Genomic DNA, 24,489 nt, shown 5'->3' with positions numbered 1-24,489 from the left:
TCAATTTAGAATTTGTTACTTTAGTGCATTAAGATAAATGAGTAAAAAATTATGTTTTGGCGTGTGTGTATATAGAAAAAAAGTTTATAACATTATGTTAGAGAGAATACAATCTTGATATTTATAATACAAAGACATATTTTATAATAAAAATATGTACTTTATGATAAAATAATTCATATGTCGTATTTATTAGATAAAAAAAATAAGGTTAACCACAAATATAATCTAATTCTTAATTGTCTTCTCTTGAATTTGAATTGAACAACATGAAATCGATTTTAAATTATATATCACTCCATGTTTTGAATCTTAAATTGTTTTGAACTAAATATCAAATCCCAATAAAATTGTTCTTTTTAATCAATAAGCCTTCAACGTTTATACAATATAAAGAACAATTCTATTGGTATTTAAATTGAAAACTGTAAATTTTTCTAGTATTATGTTAAAGCGATTAAGGTTAATATAAAATCCAAGGCATGCACTAAAAGGATATACTTCTAAAAAAATGATTTTTTAAAAAAAAATTGGGAAAGTTATGCTTTGACAATGTCCATTAAATATTTTTTTATGAAAGGATGGAAGCTTACATCTATAATACAGTTAAATTTAAAAATGGAATCCTCAACAACTCATATAATTAAACTCAGAAATTTGAACTAAATCTATTTGTCCGTTTCGTCTGTTTGTTATTCCTTTTTACCTAAATGTCAAACCAGCCACTCCTGTAATAGGCCAGAACCTCAACCACATTTCACATTCATTTCAGTCAATAATAAGCGATCGTAATGACAACAGAAAATGTGTAAGGTTGGGATTAAAATTGATTTGAATAATTTTAATTTATTTTTAATAATAATTAATTTAAATTATTTAATAATTTTAATATTTACAAATTTAATCTCATAATAAGTGTATTTAAATAAATTTAAAAGGTCTCAGTTCTACTCTCTTAATTTTCAACCTCTATTTAAAAAAATATTAATTATTATATAAAATTTTTATTTTTTATATAATAACGATATGAAACGCTATAAAATATCTAAAATTTCTATAAATATAAAATTTTTTATTTTAAAATCTCTATAAGAGTGGTGAGTTAATTCAGTTTAAAATATAAAATGTATAATCTTATTAATTTTTTTTATATAAATTTTATTATAATTAATGTGTTCTGAATTCACATAAATGGAATGGTATGTACTTTGGGAGCATGTGGAGGCCCCTTTTCTGATTACTTCCCAATCAGACAATTATTGCATCGAAGATTCATGCATCATTAATTAACTTTTTTAATTAATTTTTAAAGAGCTAATGGGTCTGATCTTCTCATGCCTGGCTGCTGCCTGACTCAGATTTCACTAAGCTTTTCACCAATATTCACTATTTTATTTACGATGAGGCCATTTTATAATATAGTTGATGGGATTTAATAAAATTTATTTTATTAATAAAATCACTTTTTATTAAATTTATCGTTAATTAATTATTAATTAAAAAAATAATTTAAATTATAAAAATTAAAACTATAAAAATTAACTTTTTAAATTTTTTGAGTCATCCGTATGCAAATTAGAGTGTACGATTAGAGGTCCTACACGCAAAAAAACCTCTTTATACATTTTATTAAACAGGGGTACATCAGTAATTATATATTTTTTATAGGACAGGAAGTGTATTTATCCTAATGGAATTTGGTCGTCTATGAAAGGCGGCAGGAGTAGCTGACATGTAATGCATATCCAGGTGGGTTAAATATAAAATTACTAGAGAACTGGGTTGGAGGTAAACCGATAGAGATTAGAAAAGTGAATCAACAATAATTTTCTTTGTCTCTTTCCCTTGTTTTAGGCTAAGGTGAATCGTCTCTGTAGTTAACAAGTTAGACTTGACGTCTTAATTGATATAGACGTGTGTCGTTCTTAGCATTGATTGAATAATTCTATCTTTGGCCACTCATCATCTCTTTTCACAGTGTCACAAGTCCCAAGTCCCACTCATCATCGTCGCTCACTCTAATTGAAAACTTTTTTATTAATACCACTAATTTAATGGTTTTCAAAATAAATTTTAATTGGTTTAAAGTTTGAAGAAGTGAGTTTTTTCTTTTATTTTAGGAGGAAGTTCTTTTTTTCTTAAGTTTATTATGTTTTTTGGAAGGCTCCTTTTTATTCTTTTAGGTTATAGTCACCCCTATACACCATTTTTTATACTATTTTAATATTTTACATAAAAATATTGTAATATTATCAAAAAAAAATATTTTATTTATATTCTTCTCCCTATTTAATATTATATTATTTATTTTACTTTAATTTTATTTATATATTTTATTCAAAAAATTTATATAATTTTATATATTCACTCTAAATATTTATATATTTTATATTTTCATTCAATATTTAAATATTTAATTATTTTATAAATAAACAAATAAAACATATTAATTATAAAAATATATTAATTAAATAATAATTATAAAAAATATTACTTAAACATTAATTATAAACATAAATTATTTATAATTGTGAATATATTAATTTAAATTAAATTTCAATAATTATAAAAATATAAAATAAATTAAAAATATAATAAATTATAAAAGTAAAAAAAATTAAACTTAATTGAAAATATATATAAATTTTGAATTATATTATAATTTAAAAAATAGAAAAAAATATAAATTTTAAATAATATTATAAATTTAAAAAAATAAAAAAGAAAAAATAGCGCTGATACAGTGTCACGCCAGTGGAGTGACACTGTAGCAGAGCGCCAAAATCCCATTGGATTTTGGCGTAGCGTTGGAGGGCCATCTCCAACGCTAAAATGAAAATTGGCGCAGTATTGAAAATGGCCTTAGAAGGTGGTCTCCTTTTTTGACCGTGAATTATTCTCTCCACAGTTGGATGAAGTGTATATGTAATGTGGTTTGATAGTTTTTCGACAGTTGAGTTATTGATGACTATTTTTTTTTTCTTCTTTATATATTTTATTATTTGGTCTTTTCAGATTTTTAGAAGTTATCATCCATGAAATTATATCACTATAATGTTTAGTTAAGGCGACACGACAATTGTTGTGGTGTAATTCAGTGGTTTTTTTAGCTATTCGATGCCTTTCTTGACTATGAGTTTGAAGGTTGTTTCGAACTAAAGGAATATATTCTTCGTTTTTTATGGCAACTTCTTCCCACCAGAGGCTTGATCTGATTATACATGTGAAGATTATTATTTATTTTTTTTTGGAATTTTTTGATAATTCTAGTTTTGGTGTCTGTTTGTCAAGTTTCAATTTATAGTTTGAAAGCTAGTCTTGCAGTTATGGGTTGGAGATCACCTATGGTCGCATTGGACGACAGAAAATATCAAAGAAAAATGATTCTATTTATTAGACTAATTGAATTTTATCAGATCAAGTCTCTGATTTTTTAATTTTAAGGTTTTTTCTTTATTTTGTTGGAATTTGCTTTGTTTTAAGTTGTTCTTAAAATATAAATTTAAATTTTCATTGGTGGTTTTCAATTATTTTTTGGACCTTAGTGTTTTTAACTCAAATATTTTATCTATAGGTTTTGGGCTTTTTTTCATTCTTCAATGAAATCATATTTTTGATTAAAAAAAAAAAGTTTAAGAGAATATCATATTACATGATTTTTTTTTATCTTTTTTTCAAAAAACCTTACAGATATCCAATGTTATTAGTCTTGTGGATAAAAATTAAAAAGTTCGTTTTCTTATGGATTAATAGTATTTAATTTTATAGGAAAAAAGTTAAAGTTTATTTACCTTGAATATATTAACCTAGTCAAATTCCTCATCATGCTCGGATAATTATAAAAGTTATATTAGTAAATTATTTTTACTTCATATTCTAATGAGAAAATAATTTTATCTTATGTTTTAATTATGTATATTATTAATACAGATATATGAAGTGAAATTAGAAATAAATGTTATAGACACATTCATTAATTTGATAATATACATTCATATATAAAACCAAGTAAATTAATCCCCAAGGACCAAAATTGACTAAAAAATATCGTTCACATAACCGACATTAAAAAATTTAAAAAAAAATAAAAAAACACTCGCATTATCTCTGCTCTTCCATCCAAGTATAAAGTAAGCCTCTCTCCCAACTCCACTTTTTCTTTGCCGATTATTGGAAGCCATCATTTTTCTCCATGGCTAGCTCAACATCTTCCTCCATGGATGGCATAATTATCTTTCTTGGGCTATTAGGTAAACTCTCCCATCTCTTTCTCTGAAAAAAGCTTTCAACTTTTTCTCACTCTTTTATGTATGTTTGTTCTCAGGCAACATCACCACAGGGCTTGTCTACCTTGCTCCCATGTAAGTCTCTCTTACTCCCTGCGGTAGTCTCCCATTAATTTGATTCTCTGTGTTTAAATCAAGGAACTGACAGAAGACGGTTTCAAGTTTGGTCTCAGAAAGACCTTCTGGAGAATTGTTATGAATAGATCAACTGAGGAATTTGAAAGCGATCCTTACGTTTGGAAGTTAATTAATGCATACTTCTGGGTCTACTATGGAGTCCTCAAGCCTCATAGCGTACTCGTCGCCACGGTTAACGGCTTTGGTGCTGTTTTGGAGCTCATATTTGTCACCTTGTTCCTGATTTTTGCACCTCCAAGGATGAGGGTGAATTTCCTTTTTGTTCTTTTTATTTTTTTTCTTGAAAAGGAGCAGTTAAGTAGGTATAATTAGTTAAGTTAATTACATTATTAATTATGTGCATGGGTTCATGTTTGTATCAGGTTAAGACAGCTATACTGTTTGGGTTTCTCGATGTGGTGTTTCCAGCAGGAACTGTCCTGATTACCCAGTTGTTTTTAAAAAGGAAAGCACAGATAGATGTTGCTGGATTCTTTTGTGTTTGCTTTAGCATGGCTGCTTATGGTTCACCCCTTTCAGCTATGGTAATTTATTCTCTTTCTCAAAACTTAGACCATTTAGTTTAGTCTAGCTGAGGCCCAACTGTTAAATGACTAATGTCCTGTTTGGTAACAGTAACTGCTATAGCAATTGTTAGCTGTTTTAGCAGTGAAGTAATCTATTTTCTCAACACTGAACACTGTGCTCTGAACATAACCTAATTTAGTAAAGTTAGTTTAAATTCTCTCTCACCCAACAAGAGGTTGTCGTTCCCATCCATCCTCTAAAAAGCCCTTATTATTATACGATATAAATGGGACGACCCACCATAATCAATAGTGGCCAATTCTTGAATGTACAGAAAACAGTGGTGACAACGAAGAGTGTCGAGTACATGCCGTTCCTTCTCTCATTTTTCCTTTTCATAAATGGAGGAGTTTGGACTCTGTATGCTGTGATTACTAGAGACTGGTTTATTGGAGTAAGTTCTCTTCAATATCATCTCTCCATATTAGTTTACTAGTGAAAATGATCAAGATTGCTAGTATATATATGTGACTCTGCTGTTGACAATTTGAAGTTTTAATGGATATCTGCAGCTACCAAATGGTACAGGATTTGTTCTTGGGACAGCCCAGTTGATCCTGTATGCAATATATTATAAGAGACCTCAACAATTAAAGAAATCATCAGATAATTTGGAGGATGGTTGGGAACGACAACCTCTTATTCCAGAAGCCGATCAGGCTACACCGAAAGCTTGAAATCAGACGGTTGATTTGCTAGTAGAAGCTCAATGCTAGATGTCTGTCTCCAGAAATCAGGGATGCCAATGCCCCGGAGGTCATATGCATGCTCACAGCTTACCCATTTAACTAGTTCCTGATTTCATAATGCTATTTTAGTGGGGAATAAAAGTTTCTATTGAACTGTGCTCAAAAGTTCACACTAAATAGAAATCAAGGGAACATTATATTGATGTTAATCAAATTAAAACTTTTTTTTGGCATATTCAAACTCCTTGAAGTTTGATTCTGATAGTGCTGAGCCGAGCAACAACATCCCTGACATTCATACGCTCATGAGGCAGTTCAGCAGAACAAGAAATTCCAATATCAAATATTGAAATTAAGCACTCATTAGAAATACTATTGTTATTCTTTTTGTCATCAAGAAGATTAGGATCCACGATTTGCATCGAGTCTTCATGTAAAGCTCTCTTAACAAAGTCGATAAGATTCAAACCTTCTCCAAAAATGTCATCTGTGGGCTTCTTTCCAGTAAATATCTCTAGCAAAAGTATACCATAACTGTATGTATCACCATATGTAGACACTTCACTTCCCACACCATATTCTGCAATATAAAAATTACAATATAAATTTAGTGATGATAATTTGAAAATCGAAATTAAGATACAGGCATATTTACCTGGAGGAATGTAGCCAATAGTCCCTCTTACTCCGATTGAATTTGTTTGATTCATAGGAGATTGAAAGTTGCTTTCAGAAATGAGCTTTGCTAATCCAAAATCACCAACATGTGCTGTCATTTTATCATCAAGAAGAACATTACTCGGTTTGAGATCACAGTGAACTATCGGTATTTGGCAAAAGTGATGAAGGTATTCCAATGCGCAAGCAACATCAATGGCTATACTTAGTCTCTGGAGAAGATTTAGACATTTTGGCTGTTCATCCAACATCGGAGAAGGATGTAACCATTCCTCCAAGCTCCCATTAACCATATACTCATAAACCAAAGCCTTAAAGTCATTGCCCTGAAAATCAATGCTTGAACACACTGTCAATATTTTGACAAGGTTTCGATGTCTAACGTTTCTCAAGGCTTCACACTCAGCTATGAAACTCCTAGAAGCTCCCTGACGCATAAGATTGAGCACCTTAATAGCAACTACCGTTCCTTGTCCATCGAGAATCCCTTTGTATACAGAACCAAAGCTACCGGTGCCAATCAAATTTGCTGAGGAGAATTCATTAGTAGCTCTTAGGATACTGTGATAAGACACCTCCAATAGCATGTTCCCTGATTCTTCTGATGTACATTTTCCTTTTCTCTTTCTTAACCACCAAAAAGATAAACATGTGAGCACAGTCGTTATCCCTAGAAGCAGAGAAATTATGGAGATTACCATCTTCGTTCTCAGATTTATTCTCTTCTTCGGCTTGTCAAAACTGCATTTGGGCAACTGCAATTCAGCAATGCCGCCACAAAGCCCGCGATTTCCCATAACTAAAGTTGCAGTTGCGTTCTTGAAAATTCCTTCAGTGGGTACCATACCCTCGAAGTTGTTATAGGACAAATTCAGAACTTGCAGCATCTGGACCCTGCCCAAGAACTCCGGAATCTGTCCTGAGAAATTGTTGCGAGATAGATCTAACCCTTGAAGTCCCTTCAATGAACTCAAAGATGAAGGAATATTCCCTTGAAAAAAATTGCTTTCCATGTACAGATTTTCCAAGCGTATACAATTTCCAAGGCTATTAGGAATCTCACCAGACAGCATGTTATTGGAAACATCCAAATAACCCAAATTCCTCAAGTTTTGTACTTGTTGGGGAAGAAAACCGCTTAGACGATTATATGACAAATCAAGAACAATCGATAAGGTGGAAAGATCCATGATTTCTGCGGGTATGGCTCCACTGAAATTGTTGAGAGAAAGATCCAATTCTAGCAAATTTTGGCATTTTGCTAGACTGGAAGGAATGCTGCCATGAAGATTATTTCCTCTCAAACGAAGTGAGAGTAACCTGGTCAGATTTCCAATTGAGGAAGGAATGGAGCCTGAAAAACGGTTGCCAAAAAGATACAACATGTTAAGGTTTTGAAGCCTTGCAATGCTGGAAGGAATGCTGCCTGAGAGTTTGTTGTCGGATGCTTGAAAACTGTTCAAGTTGATGAGATTCTCTATCCCAATTGGAAGGCTTCCAACTATTTGATTTTGATCAAAAGACAAGTGCCAGAGCTTTCTTGAGAAGTTGCTGATTTGTTCAGGCAACTGCCCTCCAAAGTTGTTGACACCTATTTGTATGGCTTCTAGAGTGGTAGTATTGACCAAAGATGAGAGAAAGGTCAAATCATCATCTTTCCCACTCCCAAGATTGTTGGTAAACACAGTTATCCAACGAAGCCTTTGAATCTTTTCTAGGGAAGGCACTCTCCCAGAAAACTGATTTTCATCTAGCTGAAGCACTTCCAAGTTTGAGGCGTTGGATATTGAATTGGGAATGGTTCCAGTGAACTGGTTTCTGGAGATGGAGAAGAAGTACAGATTTGGAAGAGAAATGCCCAAGTCGGGTGGAAGAGTGCCTTGGATCTGGTAATTAGATCCTATATCTAAAACTCTAACTAAAGAAAGATTGAAAATTGAATTTGGGATCAAACCTGAAAATCTATTCTGAGAGAGTGCAAATATTGTGAGGTTCCTCAGTTGACCTAGTGTGGATGGAATATTCCCTGACAGATTATTTTGATAGAGAATGAGTGCATCAAGGGAAGACATATTTCCGAAAGATGGAGGGATAGTTCCTGTAAAATGGTTGTTTGATAGAGAAAGTCTTTGGAGCTTGAGCAAGGAGCTGATCTCCACAGGAAGCACTCCTCCCAGATTGTTGTTGCTGCATTGAATGAGAATAAGGTTGGAGCAAGAAGAAATATTTGGAGGGAATTCACCACCAAGTGAATTATTGGCTAGGTCTAATCTTTCCAGCCTGCGCAAGGAAGCAATCTGTGGAGGGATCTCGCCGATGAAATTGTTGTCGTAGAGACGCAAGTCTCTTAAGAAGCTCAAGTTGCCAATATGTGGCGATATAGAGCCAGAAAGCTTCAAGGAAATTAGCTCCAGTGCCGTTACTCTTTGGTGCCTTCTACCACACGTAACACCATGCCACTGGCAGAAATGGGTGGTATCATTCCAGGAGTTAAAAACTCCTGATGGGTCGTCTTCTATTTTGGCCTTGAATTCAAGCAACGCTACTCGGTCGATCTCACTCGCAGTAACTGTTGTAGAGGTGATCAAGATCATGCACATGAGAAGAGCAACAATGTGGAAGCAAAAGGATGACAAGATTGCCAATGGATTCAAGTGATGAGTACACATCTTAGCTAGTTTGATGGTTGAGCTGATATGAAGGAGAAACAAATTTATAGATTGATGATGCTGGAACAGAGACACACGTACATTGATGATATAACAATATATTATATAAAGAAAGACCATGGATGATGAGTCAATGGCTGGTCTGAAAGCATCTTCTATTCTCCTTTCATATTATTGAAAATGATTTGCTTGTTTGTATTGACTCTTATAAGCATCTATGTTATAATTATATTATACAATATGGTCACATGGCTTAGTATTAAAAATAGAAAAAATAACTATTTAATTTTTTAAATTTAGTAAAACTCATTAATTTAAAAAACTCATTAAAATGTTCATAAGATATTAAAAACTCTACTAATCAGTCCTTTATTAACTTTAGATATTAAATATTTTACTATTTAATCCCTATAATTTGAACAAAATTTATTAGTTGATCTTTTACATTTATAAAAATTAAACTAATTAGTTCCACCAATTCATAGCAGTTTAGACTTTTATCAGCACTTAATGGCTAAAATTAATGTAATAACTAAATGGTAAATTTTATAATAATTCACAAACTTTTTAATATATTTCCAAAACTAATAAATTAAGTAGTAAAATTCTTTATACTACAGGGACTAAATAATAATTTTCCTTTAAAAATAAGAGTTGACCCACCTTTCCCTTTCATATACGCTATAATACAAAAATTAATCACGTAATGCATGTACATCAAATGTGAAATGTTGATTAATTAAGTCAAAATAATTAAAAAAAAAAAAACTAATATTGCTCAACAGATCATTATTATCAGGGTAGTTGCTGCATGCTGCTGAGAAATTTATGGAAACATTTTACTTGGAAATTAAACATTACAGGAAGTTGTCCGCCTATTCACATTGTTTAAAGTTGGATTATTTTTTAAAATAAATTTAATTGAGAGATAGAATTTTATGTTTATATATGTTAATTTTCTAAATTTAGAAGGGAAACAATAATTCCTAATTTTGTAGAATTTAATTATGTTGTAATATACAGTGTAAATTGTTTTGGATTGTTTTCTTTTGCAACCAAACTTCTATTTTTCAAATGAAATATAATTGATTTTTTATCATTAAAATTAAATAATTATTTAAAACTATTTACTTTAATAATTAATTAAAATAAATTATATTTTATTAAATAAATGAATAATACATATTAAGAACTTTTTAAAATAAAATAAGTTTCCTAACTGTATGAAAATATGAACTCGTTTTAAAATTTTTACTTCAGAAGATTGTTCTCAATCATTGATCGGAAACATTTTTTATAAATGTTTTTCTTTATTTTTTAATTAAAAAATAAAAAGTGATTTTTAAAATAAAAAACTATTTTCCACAATTTAGCAAACTATACATTTCTCTTGTAGCTTCATTTTGAGAGAAAAGAGAAAATGCATGGAATTTTTAAAACTGCTTATAAAAATCTTTCATATGAAATTTTGAATTCAAATTTATCAAAAAAAAAAAAGCACCTTTATCAAGTATAATAAAATCTTTTTTATAAAGTAATAAATCCTTTTAATTTTATCAACTGTAATTTATTATATTTTTAGTTAAATTAAAAATTAAAACCGTTGAAAAATGTTAATTATTAATATATGATTGCTAATGTAGTAGAAAATATAATAATAGAAAAGACAAATAAATTTTAATTTTTCTCAAATATAGTGGAATTTTAAAGAATTATTTCAGCCACTTGATTAATTTTGACCAATCAAAATTGATATTTAATTACTTAATATAATAAAATATATAATATTTATCTTTTAAAATCAATAAAATTAAAAAGATTTGCAATAATTAATAAATGAAAAGGTTCGAACTTTAATAACAGCAGTAATTATATTGCAATACAATGCATTGTTAAGACGCTAATCGTATTCCTAGACATCCACTTTTGGGAACAAACATGTGTACTATGACGAGCTTTTTATAAAAATCGAGGACTGAAAAGAAATTTGTCAAATTCAATTGAATTCCTTCAATCTTTTAGGCTGTGGTTCCTCCTCAAAGCTGCATTTTCCCGCAGATTCTGGCCCATCATTTTCGCAATAATCATCGTAGCCTCTCTTAACCAAGGCTCCATCTGATTTATCTAAATTCTCATAATCGCAGCTCTGAAATTGATTAATTGTCTGGTTGAACTCTAACACGTCTTGTTCATATATCAGACGGACCCCAAACTTCTTGACACGAAAGCCAACACCATGGGCTGTGAACTTAACTTCGAGAACATGGCGAGATGTGGTCTGCGATATTTCCTGCCAGTCTATACCCAAGAACTCGTAACGTGACAAATAGAAAAGCCAAAGCTGATCTGAACCAACTTGTTCCATTGCTGTCAGGAAACCTTCGTCAAAGACATGGTGCCAGGTACGTCGGTTGATTTTAAGAAGACACGAGAGGTCGAGATCAAAGTAGGAGTTCCGGTCTGCCCGATCATTGATTTTAAACACAGCACAAAGAGCAAATCCCATCCACTTTCTATCAGCCCAAATCATCTGTGGCAGATCAATTGCTGAAGAGTCTCCCAACCTTTGATGGTTAAACCACTTAGGAATGTTGCTTCCGGGAATAACTATGTCAAACCCAGTTTTTGGGTCAGACATCCCCTGCCGACCACAGGAAAATTAACCTTTGTGATGATTTTATAGACAAAGAAAATTACATAAAATTGGAAGAACTACTTTTGTATGATTAATATGCAACGATACAGACCTGCAGGTATCGTCTTAGCATCATAAACGTAATGTTGTTGCAGCCTTGATTCCTTGCCAACTTGAAGCAATTTGAAAAGTTGAATCGTCGAGATCGCGAACTAGATGCATCTAGATTTTCAGGTAATTTTACTAATGAAGAACAACCATATGCACTTATAAATTGTACATTTGCGGGAAATGCCTGCAAGGACTGAAGATTTGTGCAGTTGTTCAAATATAATCGTTCAAGCTTGGAGAGGTGATTGATGCTTGCAGGGAGACTAATGAAGCTGTTGCCACCCAGAGAAATTTCTCTCAACGAGGATAAGCAACTGAGATTGCTGGGAAGTGTTCCATCCTGTATATTACAATTACTCAGATCTAATACCATGAGAGAGCAGAAACCTGATGAATTTGAATCTTTTTCAGGCAGCAAGGATAACAGGGAACTCGTTTGTCCTTTACATCCATTGAGAGAAAAAACCTTAAGGTTCCTGAAGTGAAACATGGGACAAGATGCTTGTTTTATTGCAGTTCCACTTACATCAAGCTCCTCCAAACATTCGACGAGCCCCAATTCCTCCACCATGTAGTCAAGTTGTGAACAACCAGATATGTTAACAACCTTAAGTGCCTTTAAACCATACATACCTTCTGGAAGACTCACAAGCCTTTTGCAGTCTTTCAGGTTCAATACAACGAGTCTTTCAAGAACTCCAATGGACTGGTCAATCTCAAGCAATTTTGTACAACCTTCAAGAATCAGCTTCTCAAGTCTTGGGGTCCCTCTAAAATCTGGTGTCTTGACAAGATTTTTGGAGTGACTAAGTTTCATGATTTTGAGCATGTTAAATTGCTGTTAACAAAGATGAAGAGAAACAATTAGCCCATATATGATCTACTCTAATTTCCTTTTTTATTCAAAAAGAAAAAAAGTGAAGTAAGCATTAAACATCAATATCTATATCCATATAAATACTATAAAGCTGCACCTTGAAATAAGTTAAACATAATTGAGTGATTATTGAAGATGGCAGTGACATTTTTGCTGCTGCAAGTATCAGAAAATTATGTCCTTTTTTTGTTTATTATCTTTGCTTTACTTGAAATCTTAGCATGGTATAGTGAAGCATGGCCTAAGTGTTGTTTAGGTGAAAATATACTAGCTAAATATGGGAAAGTTACTGCTGTTACAGTATTTTAACATGTGACTAGCAGCTTTTTGCTTTTGTTTAAATATCTGTAATGTTACAACAATGAATTAGATTTTTTCTCTTCACTTCTTTGTCCTAAAACCAACAAATGGTATCAGAGCTCTCTTGTTCTTAAAGAGACAGTGGAATTGAGAGAAAAGAAGTGAGAAAACCCCACCAAAAAACTTGTTTCAAACAGAAAATGGCTTCAAGCAATGCTGGAGCACTTTCACCACCAGTCTTCAATGGTGACAACTATCAACTTTGGGCTGTGAGAATGAAAGCCTTGTTGAAAGGCTTAGATTTATGGGAAGCAGTAGAAACAGGAGCTGATCCTCCTCCATTGAGGACCAATCCCACAGTCACACAAATGAAGCACCATGCTGAAGAAGTGGCAAAGAAATTCAAAGCACTCTCTTATATACACTCAGCTGTGTCTGAGTCAATATTCACACACATTATGGCATGTGAAACAGGAAAAGAAGCTTAAGACAGACTTAAAGAGGAGTTTCAAGGCAGTGAAAAAACAAGACAAATGCAGGTCTTGAACCTAAGAAGAGAGTTTGAAGCTTTGAAGATGAAAGAAACAGAGAATGTGAAGGAATTCTCTAACAAAGTTTTGAGGGTTGTGAACCAGATCAGGGTCTTTGGTGAAGATCTTCCAGACAAGAGAGTTGTAGAGAAGGTTCTTGTAAGTCTTCCTGAGAGGTTTGAAGCCAAAATTTCATCTCTTGAAGACTCAAAGGATCTTACACAAATTTCACTAGCAGAGCTTGTTAATGCACTACAAGCAACAGAACAAAGAAGGAATTTGAGGCAGGAAGACAATACTGAGGCAGCTCTTGTCATGAAAAGCAAAGAGAAAGTTTAGTTCAACTCAAAAGGAAAAAAGTTTAATAAAAAAGAAGGTGACAGCAGCAAGAATGCAGAAAGGAAAGGGAAGTTTCCTCCATGTCCAAATTGCAAACAAACTAATCGTTTGGAGAAATTTTGCTGGTACAAACCTGGTGTTCAATGCAGGTCTTGTAAAAAATTTGGACACATTGAAAAAGTTTGCAAGTCAAAGCCAAGCCAAAAAGAATATCAAGCTCAAACTGTAGAAATTCAAGAGCAAGATGAGGCAAAACTCTTTGTTGCAACTTGTTGTGCAGCTGGAACCAGCAGTGATTCCTAGCTCATTGATAGTGGCTGCACTCATCATATGACATCTGAGATTGCGACATTCCAGAAGCTTGACAAGTCCTATAATGCTAGAGTAAAGATAGGAAGTGGAGAATTTCTAGAAGTCAAGGGCAAAGGTGAAATATCAGTTGAAACTCCAACAGGTACAAAACTAATTTCTGAAGTCTTGTATGTACCTGATATAGACCAGAATTTACTGAGTATTGGTCAGATGCTTGAGAAACAATATTCCTTATTGTTCAAAAATAAGACATGCACAACATGGATCCTGCTGGAAATGAATTGATGCGAGTTAAAATGAAAGATAGAAGCTTTTCCTTAAAGTGGAATGAGTTAAATGCACATGCATTCTCTAGTTCTGTTGATGAGTCTGCACTTTGGCATAGAAGATTTGGACACTTCAACTTTCATGCACTTAAACACATGTATGACAAGTGTTTAGTTCAAAACATGCCTGTTGTGCTTTCCACAAATAAAGTGTGTGATGTGTGTTAATTTGGAAAGCAAACTAGAATTCCTTTTCCTATTAATCAATCATGGAGGGCAGTAGAGAAGTTGCAGCTTATTCACAGTGATGTTTGTGGTCCCATGAGTTCTCCTTCACTCAATGGGAGCAAGTACTTTGTCCTTTTCATTGATGATTTTTCCAGGTTCTGTTGGGTGTATTTCTTGCAACAAAAATCAAAAGTGCTACGGATGTTTCAAAAGTTTAAAGCTGCAGCTGAGAATCAATGCAACTCAAAAATCAAAATACTCAGAACTGATAATGGAACTGAGTATGCTAACGACAATTTTAGTAAGGTTTGTGAAGAGGCAGGAATTCAACATCAATTTACAACTAGTTACACTCCACAGCAGAATGGAGTAAGTGAGAGAAAAAACAGGACTGTTATGGAGATGGCTAGATGCTTAATGTTTGAAAAAAAATTACCAAAAAAATTCTGGGAACGAAGGCTTTAAAAGAACAAACTCCTTTTAAAGCCTGGTTTGGAGTTAAACCTTGCATTGAACATTTAAAAGTCTTTGGGAGCATATGCTATGCTCATATTCCTGCTGTGAAAAGAGATAAGTTGGATCACAAGTCTCAGGTTGGGATTTTTCTGGGCTATGGCAGCAATGTAAAAGGATATAGGGTGTTCAACATGGAGATAAAGAGTGTAATAGTTTGCAGAGATCTGAAAGTAGATGAAGAAGCTTACTGGGATTGGAAAAAGACACAAGTGGAACTTATGAACAATAATCAAATTCAGAGAGTTGATTCTCTCAATCAAGAACCAGCTCATGAACAAGAAGATGCAGATTATGGAAGTGACACAGATTCAGATTTTGCAGTCAGAGGTACCAGGTCTCTAGAAGAAATTTACGAGAGGTCTAATATAGCCTTGTTGGAGCCAACAAGTCTAGAAGAGGCAATGCAATCTCCAAATTGGATGAATGCAATGCAAGAAGAGCTGAAAATGATCAATAAAAATAAAACGTGGAACTTGGTTGACAGACCAAGAAACAAGAAGGTAATTGGTGTAAAGTGGGTTTATAGAACCAAACTCAACTCAGATGGTTCTATAAATAAGCACAAAGCAAGATTAGTTGTGAAAGGCTATTCACAACAGTTTGGAGTGGATTACACAGATACCTTTGCTTCAGTAGCAAGGTATGATACAATAAGACTTTTCATTGCCTTGGCTGCTCAAAAATGTTGGAAGATTTATCAGATTGATGTGAAATCTGCATTTCTAAATGGTCATTTACAAGAGGAGATTTTTGTAGAGCAACCACCTGGTTTCATTAAGAAGGGACAAGAAGATAAAGTTTTCTTCCTCAAGAAAGCTTTATATGGGTTGAAATAGGCCCCTAGAGCCTGGTACAGCAGAATGGATGATCATTTGTTGAAATTGGGTTTTACAAGAAGTCCTAGTGAAGCTACATTGTATGTTAAAGCTGAGAATGAAGATTTGCTAATTGTTTCCTTATATATGGATGACCTTTTGATCACAGGAAGTAGCAATGAGTTGATACAATAATTCAAGAATGAAATGCAGTCTGTATTTGAGATGACTGATCTTGGAGAAATGACCTTCTTCCTAGGATTGGAGGTTCATCAAACAAGTCATGGAACCTTCATTTGTCAAGAAAAATATGCAAATGAAGTACTTAAGAAGTTTGGGATGGAAAATTGCAGTAGTATCAACACTCCTTTGGCCCAAAATGAGAAATTGAGCAAGGAAGATGATTCAGAAAAAATAGATTCTGGAATTTACAGAAGTGTAATTGGATGTCTATTGTATTTAGCAGCTTCCAGACCTGATATTATGTTTGTAATCAGCCTATTATCTAGGTTCATGCATAATCCTAGCCAAAAGCACTTCAAGGCTGCAAAAAGGGTCCTCAGGTATGTGAAGGGAACCAGTAATTTGGGCATTTGGTTCAAGGCTAGTCAAGAAGTGAAGCTTATTGGGTATACAGACAGTGATTGGGGAGGCTCAGTTGATGACATGAAGAGCACCTTAGGATTCCTGTTCTCTATTGGTTCAGGAGCTGTTAGCTAGAGTTCAAGAAAGTAGGAAGTGGTAGCTCAGTTTACAGCAGAAGCAGAATACATTTCTGCTGTTGCTGCTGTGAATCAGGCCATTGGCTTAGAAAGATTATGAAAGATTTGAAGCAGGAACAAAGGGAAGCTACTGTGATCTTCTGTGATAATCAGTCAGCTATAGCAATGGCAAAAAACTCAGTTTTTCATGGTAGAACCAAACATATCAAGATCAAATTTCATTTTATTAGAGAAGCAGAGAAAGAAGAATAAGTGAAGCTCATTCATTGTGATTCTGAAGTTCAAGTTGCTGATCTCTTAATCAAAGGATTGCCTAAAATCAAATTTGAAACATTAAGGAGGAGCCTTGGTGTTTCCAGCAAAAATGTCAAGGAAGAGTGAAGATGGTAGTAACATTTTTGCTACTGCAAGTATCAGAAAATTATGTCATTTTTTGTTTATTATCTTTGCTTTACTTGTAATCTTAGCATGACATGGTGAAGCATAGCCTAAGTGTTGTTTAGGTGAAAGTATACTAGCTAAGTATAGGAAAATTACTGCTGCTACAGTATTTTAACATGTGACTAGCAGTTTTTTGCTTTTGTTTAAATATCTGTAATGTTACAGCAATGAATTAGATTTTTTCTCTTCACTTCTTTGTCCTAAAACCAATAATTATACTAGCAGCCTGAATGGAAAAAGTCTAGTATACCATAACGCCGTCCCAGAGTTGTTCAACCCGGCTGAAGCACATGTTAAGCTTGACAAGTTCTTTCGACTGGAAATTTGAGGGCAAACTTTTGAAAGGATATCCATGCCATTTCAGAAACCGTAACTCACTGGAAAGATATTCCAGGCTATGTGAAAACTCCACATTACGAAATATCAGCAATCTGAGTTTTTTCATCTTCAGGAAAGCTTTAGCATTAAGTTCTGCCCCTTCTGCTTCTGGCAACTCCAGGACTATGCCTTCAACATCTTCTGTTCCCTAAAAATTAGGCAAACCCCTGATTAACATATCATTACCAAGACAACCTAAAGTTAAAACGGAAAGGAAGAATTTAAGATACTTTCTCATTTAGCTTTCTTACCGTATTATTTGACATGACATGGAAGATATCCTTATAAAGCCATAGCCTACTACGTTGTCCTGGCTCCTTTGGGGATTCTTGTCGAACCAGTTTCCGACCCATTTCTTGTAGCAAATCATGCATCCATAATTTTTCTCCCATGATAGTTATGAGAGATTTATCAATGAGAACTCTTATTCCAATCTCAGGGTAGAAACCACAGCTGTCCAGTATTTCTTTAATCCAATCTTGTTTCTTTCCTTTGAAGAAACATGCTATATCCAAGAATATTTGTTTTTCTATTTCCTCTAGTCCATCAAAACTTATTTGAAGTATATCCAAGATTTCTTTTCTGGGATTTTCTCTGATTCTATCTAATGCAGTTCTCCATTCATTTGAAGTCTTCCCAAACAAAAAGGAACCCAAAACTTCAATAGCTAATGGAAGGCCATTAGCATAATCTACAAAACTAGCTGACAAATTCAGATAGTTTTCTGGGGGCTTGCTATCTTTAAAAGCCTTTAAACTAAAAAGTTGAAGAGCTTCAGTTTGATTTAATTCCTTAGCCTTGTATAATTGATCCACACCATGACTGACAAGCAAATGTTCATCTCTGGTAGTTATGATGATTCTACTTCCTGAACCGAACCAATTGCTTTCCCCTGCTAATTCCAGCAACTGATTTAATTGATTCACATCATCAATCACAATCAAGACCCTTCTGAAGCGTAGCCTACTTTTTATCATGTTCATTCCTCTATACATATTCCATATTTTCACTTTCTCTCCAAGGATTTCTGAGAGAAGCTGTTCTTGCAAAGACAGTATGCCGCGTTTCGAGTAAATTTCCCTGACATTGGCAAGAAAAGCCTTGCCCTCAAATTGGCAAGACATCAAATTGTAATAAGTTTTAGCCATAGTTGTCTTTCCTATTCCTCCCATCCCATATATTCCTATAAAAAGAACATCATCAGATCCTATACCCACATATGAGCTTAACTCTTGTAGACGTAAATCCATTCCCACCAAATCATTTTGAGGAGTCGAAGGACATGAAGTGATTTCTTTACCACTCTCAGAATCAACCCTAATTAGCTGCATTTTGCCTTGCTAATTTTCTTGCTGTACACGCAAGAACATCTCTAATTTTGTTGCAGCTGACATATTCTGCACAACAAGTTTGTTTGATTGAATTTATTTGGTGGAAATTTAAATAAAAAAAAAAAAGATAAAAAATATAACAATACCTAAATATGAGTTTGTTAAATTTTGTAAAACTTTTTTTTGCCTAAAAAAAAGTAAGATATTGTAATGTAAGTGAGGGAGAAATATATTTTCTGTAAAAGAGTTCTGAAAAGATAAAAGAAAAAAAAAATCTTATGTATTTTTTTTTTATTAAACTTTGATATTTCTTTTATTATTTTTTTTCTCTTTTATCATAATATTTTAAATCTTTTATTACGTATTAGGTTAAAAGTGAAGTTTCAGCATTTTAATTTTTAATTTTGTCGATGGACATTTAATACAAAATTGAGATACTCTGTTTTAATGTATATATTTTATTTTTAATTTTACTAATAAATAAACTATAAAAAATTATAATTAATGTTATTAATAATTGATGCTATATGTATTACATCTCTTCTTATGTAAATAATAAAAAATATATAGGAGATTATAATTACACAATTATGTCATATAATATAAATTTATAAATTTTTATATATTTTTAATTTTTTTATATAAAATAATAAATAATATATATGTTAAATATAATTTATTATTTTTATCATCACTATTAATATATGACTTTTTTATTTCCCATTTTTTAATATAATAAATATAATTTGTTATATTAATTAGGGAGATTTATAATTTAGTCTATAAGTATTGCCATTATTAACAAGTCAGTCTCTATATTTTTAGAAACCTATTAAAACGTCTTTATGTTTTCTTTCCGTCAACGAAATAGTCATTACGTCCTCTTTTCCGTTAAAATTAGATAAAAGAGGAGAGAAAAAATTTTTAAAATCTAATTTTACTCTCAAATAAAATCCTTTATTTAGTCCCTGGATATTGTTATCATTAACAAGTTAGTCCTTATATTTTTAAAAATCTATTAAAATATTTTTATTTTTTTTCATATATATTAAAACGTTCTTATCGTTTCTTTCTGTTAGTAAAATAGTCTCTATCTTTTCTCACATCTATTAAAACATCCTTATTGTTTCTTTTTATCAACGAAATAGTCCATATCTTAAATAGTCCCTATCTTTTTATCAACGAAATAGTCCATATCTTAAATAGTCCCTATCTTTTCTCACATCTATTAAAACATCCTTATCGTTTCTTTTTGTCAACGAAATAGTCTCTATCTTTTCTTTCCTCCTCCTCCTCCTCCTCCTCCTCAGAAGAGGAAAATAATAGGGGTAATTTAGTCTTTTATTATATTTTTAACGGTAAAAATAGACGAAAGAACTATTTTATTGACAGAAAGAAAACATAAGGACGTTTTAATAGATTTCTAAAAATACAGGGACTGACTTGTTAATAATGGCAATATTCAGGGACTAAATTGTAAATTTCCCTATTAATTATTATTAATCTTTTAATTTTTTATCATTTTTAATATAATATATTATTGATATTATAATAAAAATTTTATTGTATTTTATTATTAAAAAAATTATTATATTTTTTATTTTAATAATAAATATGATTTTAAAAATATATTTATAAAAATTTGATACCTACTATATAAAAATAAATTACTGTAAAATATATATATATATATAAAGTTCATAACAAAATATTATATAAAAATTTTTTATTATCTATAACATCGTTAGTTTATTGATTTAATAATTTTTTAAAATCATTGCTATCTATTTTTTTTCTTTAATATGAATGATTATATAAAATAAATATATATAATTAATTAAAATTATTATAAAAAATTAATTTTGATAAAATATAAAATAATTAAAAAATTAATGCAACTAATTGTGTAAAATATTATTAAAATAAAATTTTATTCGATTTAAATAATTTATAAAAAATAAATAAACATAAATAATTAAAATATAATAAAAAATAAAATAGTGTGTAATACTCTAAATTAAAAATTAAAAATTATAAATATTTAAATTATTAAGTTCAAATTATTATTTTTTATTAGTAATGTAATTCATATATTTATTCTATATAAAACCACTAACAAAATTTCTTCACACGATTCTATATTCTTTATTTTAAATTAGCTTGTATTTTAAAGTTTTTTTTATTGTTTTTTTATATGTAATATGAAATGCATGATTACATAAACTTTGCCAAATAATTTAACTCTTTTGAATAAATAAAAATTAGATAAAAGTTATCGAAATGTTGAGTTTGTTTATTCAAATATTAATTTTTTTTTTATTTAAGTGATTCTTTTCATTTACCGCCACAATCACCGCCTCAATTCATCACTATTAAAATTTAAAATTTAGTAAATTTTATTTTTTAAAAAATATAGTTCTTTAAATAAAATTTATTATTAAATATTAATAATATATAATAGTAGATATTAAAATTTTTAATTTTCTTTAATATAATTTAATTGATGTGTAATTATAATTTAAATTTATAATTTTAAAATCGAAAATTATGTATATTAATTAGATTTCTAATTTTATCAACGATTATTTTTTTTATTTTATGGTAATAAGTTATATATTTAATTACTAATTTTTTTATATTATTTTGAATTATAAGGGATAAAATAAAATATTATGATATATTTTTCATTGAAAATTTATATATAAAAAAATTATTGTATTTTTTATTTTAAAATAAATAAAATATTAAAAATATATTTATAAAAATTGAATAACTATCCTATAAAAATATGTTTAAATAATAAAATAAATCACTGTAAAAATATATAAATATATATAAATTTGTAATAAAATATTATGTAAAAAAATTTTATTATCTCACAATAATATTGGTTTATTGATTTAATAATTTTGTAAAAATTAGATCTAATATAATCTAATTAATAAATGTTATATATTTTTGTTTGTGAATAATTGTATAGAATAAATATATATAATTGATTAAAATTATTATAAAAAAATATTAATTATGATAAAGTATAAAATATTTATAGAAATAATTACAGAAAATATTATCAAATTAAAATTTTATTCTATTTAAATAATTTATAAAAAAATAATTAGATATAAATAATTAAAATATAATAAAAAATAAAATAGTGTTTTAATATAATTAAACCTTATAAAATTTGAACAAATAAATTATTATAATTTATTACATTAATAATTATGATAATTTTAATATTTTCACTCAGTCACAAATATTAACATTCATATGCCCATTGTATATAAAATTAATGGACACAAAACCAACAAGCACAACTTAACTTTCATGCAATTCTTCACACAATTTTATCATTTTTATTTTCAAATGGCTTGTATTTTAATTTTTTTTATTGTTCTTTTAATATCTAGCAAAATTACACAATTTTTACTCAATCCTTTTAGATAGATAAAAATTAAACGATAATTATTTAAATATTAAAATTATTTTATTAAAATGATTCACCTCCTACACCGTCGCTATCATCGCGGCTATTAATATCCTCTACTATTAAAACTTAATAAATTTTATTTTTTAAAAAAAATATAATTCTTTGAATAAAATATAATATTAAATATTAATAATATACGATAATAAATACTAAAATTTTTAATTTATTTGATACAATGAAATTTACTTATATAAATCATACTTTAATACTTGATATATTTAAATTTTTACTCTATAATAAGAAATCATGCTTATTAGTTAGATTTTTAATTATTTTCTGCAATCATTTTTTTTATAATAATAAGTTATATATTTAATTAAAAGTTTTTTATATTATTTTGAATCACAATAGATAAAATAATATATTATTATTTATTCTCCATCCATCAATAATTTTAAGCTCTGAAATCTGTATTTAAAAGATAAATTGTTTTACTACTCTTAATGAGCGGGTGAATTTATAAAAAAAATATATTATTTTATAAAATAATTTTATATTATTCAATATAACAGTCATATAAAATATTTTGTTATAATTAGCAGTAATGAACAAAAAACCAAGAGCAATTATTATCAAGTGAACTTGCAAGAATTGAATCCAATTAGTAATGGAATAGAGAGATGCAGTGAAGTTACAAAAGAGAGCTAAAAAACGAACAGACAATGAAATGAAGAGAAGTAAAAGAAAGTGCAGAAGTTCCAAACTCAGAATTACTTGTGATGTGTATGTATGCAAGTAGCAGCAGCAGAAACAATAGCTCAAGCTGGAAGGGATACTCGTGACGGGATTTCAATTCACAGAAACAGAGACCAAGCTTGGTTAGATCATCTTAGATTCTTCCTTTGAAGTTTTGAAGAAAAAGAGAAGTTCACAGCATTACTACTGATTTTCCAGGCCAGGAATAAAGTAATCTAATAAAAACCTTTTATCGTGGTGCTTCGATTCTTTAATTCTTTTTTTCTGATGGCAGGCTTTAATAAAGTTTTTTAAATGGGAGTTGGGAATTGGGAATTGGGGAGTAGAATATGATACCTTTCAAATTTAGTCAGATTTTTCAAATTTAGTCAGATACATTTACCACCAAATTAAGTATATAATTTTTTTTTTAAATTATGATATGTAATTATTTTTTTTTTAAATTATGATCCTTGTTAATTATCCTTTATTTATAGATGTTCTAGTTAAATATATGAAATTATTAGTTATTATTTTTTGAAATAAAAATCTATATGAATATAATAAGTGATATAATTTCGTTTTAAAAATTAATTTAAATATTTAGTTATTACAACAAAACTGATTGGGTTGATTTATCATTTAAAAATTTAAAAGTCCAATTATAATCATGAAAAAAAAGGCAAGGTTTAGAACTTTTACCTCCAACAAGTCTAAAAAAATATGTATTTTGTTAAATAAATTGTAAATTAAGTGAACGAGTAATGTTAATGTCACAATGGTCCATTTGTTTTGTTGAAAATAACGAAAATTGTTCATTTTTCTACTACACACAATCAAACTCAAAATTCAATTATATTATGTCCAAAACTATAAAAAAGGAAAAAAAAAATAAAAATAAAAATTACATGGCAGCAATTCTGAAGTACCTTTGAAAATGAAGCAAAACCTGTTTGCTGGTATACCAATATTTCCGAAATTTTTCGAACATAATAGCTGTCTGCAACATGGTTTGAGTGTTCCTGGATGCACACATCTGAATGCAACCAAAAACCCATCTGAATTTGATCATGGAAAAAACAAGTTCTATTTTTTAGGGTGACGGGACACTGCAAGAAACTCGATTTTGAGAATCTAGTATTGAAATTGGTGCTGCTGGCCATTGCAACTAATCGGCAGCGGACATAAAAAAAAGTTTACTTTATTAAAAATGGAATACTATAGGGAAATCGATCCTGCGAATTCGGAATCGAGACAGATGCCGCAAACCATGTCAAGCAAGGACAAGAATATTTAGTACTTGACAATATATAGTCACTTAGGAAGCCAGACAAGGCCACTGAAGAAAGTAACCAATAAAAAAATTCCCTATCGAAAATAACATATTGGCGACCAGAAAATTAGTATACATATATATGTTATGTTTGTGATCTTAAAAGGAATATTTTTATTACCCAATACTAAATCTTATTGTGTAATATTGGTATTGTAAA

At 30.2% G+C, this 24,489-nt stretch overlaps 3 protein-coding genes across 4 annotated transcripts; 1 reads left to right on the top strand and 2 right to left on the bottom strand.

The window, feature by feature from the left end:
- The first annotated feature begins 4,091 nt into the window (after positions 1-4,091).
- Positions 4,092-5,913, top strand: LOC110613309 (bidirectional sugar transporter SWEET17). Of its 2 annotated transcripts, none has more exons than XM_021754368.2 (6): positions 4,092-4,250; positions 4,325-4,361; positions 4,460-4,670; positions 4,787-4,948; positions 5,266-5,385; positions 5,504-5,913. In XM_021754368.2, exons 1-6 carry the CDS (start codon positions 4,193-4,195, stop codon positions 5,666-5,668), a joined length of 753 nt encoding a protein of 250 aa, XP_021610060.1. In that variant the 5' UTR covers positions 4,092-4,192; the 3' UTR covers positions 5,669-5,913. The 2 variants fall into 2 exon arrangements, with proteins under 2 accessions (XP_021610060.1, XP_043813550.1); XM_043957615.1 differs by having other exon boundaries at positions 4,153-4,250; positions 4,449-4,670.
- Positions 5,914-5,916: 3 nt separating this feature from the next.
- On the bottom strand, positions 5,917-9,148 carry LOC110609892 (probable LRR receptor-like serine/threonine-protein kinase At3g47570). The gene is made up of 2 exons (XM_021749728.2): positions 6,336-9,148; positions 5,917-6,260 (listed from the first exon to the last, which is right to left on the bottom strand). The coding sequence occupies exons 1-2, from the start codon at positions 9,145-9,147 to the stop codon at positions 5,917-5,919; spliced, it is 3,156 nt and encodes a 1,051-aa protein (XP_021605420.2). The 5' UTR covers position 9,148.
- A 1,729-nt stretch (positions 9,149-10,877) lies between these two features.
- LOC110622116 (disease resistance protein RUN1) lies at positions 10,878-23,234 on the bottom strand. The gene is made up of 5 exons (XM_021766521.2): positions 23,036-23,234; positions 17,749-18,894; positions 17,370-17,645; positions 11,775-12,611; positions 10,878-11,668 (listed from the first exon to the last, which is right to left on the bottom strand). The coding sequence occupies exons 2-5, from the start codon at positions 18,826-18,828 to the stop codon at positions 11,024-11,026; spliced, it is 2,838 nt and encodes a 945-aa protein (XP_021622213.1). The 5' UTR covers positions 18,829-18,894; positions 23,036-23,234; the 3' UTR covers positions 10,878-11,023.
- Between the last annotated feature and the right edge of the window lie 1,255 nt (positions 23,235-24,489).

This window comes from Manihot esculenta, chromosome 1 (genome assembly GCF_001659605.2).
Source record: "Manihot esculenta cultivar AM560-2 chromosome 1, M.esculenta_v8, whole genome shotgun sequence".
NCBI classification, from domain to species: domain Eukaryota; kingdom Viridiplantae; phylum Streptophyta; class Magnoliopsida; order Malpighiales; family Euphorbiaceae; genus Manihot; species Manihot esculenta.
Note: the sequence above shows the minus strand (reverse complement) of the source record. Positions and strands in the feature narration are given on the sequence as shown.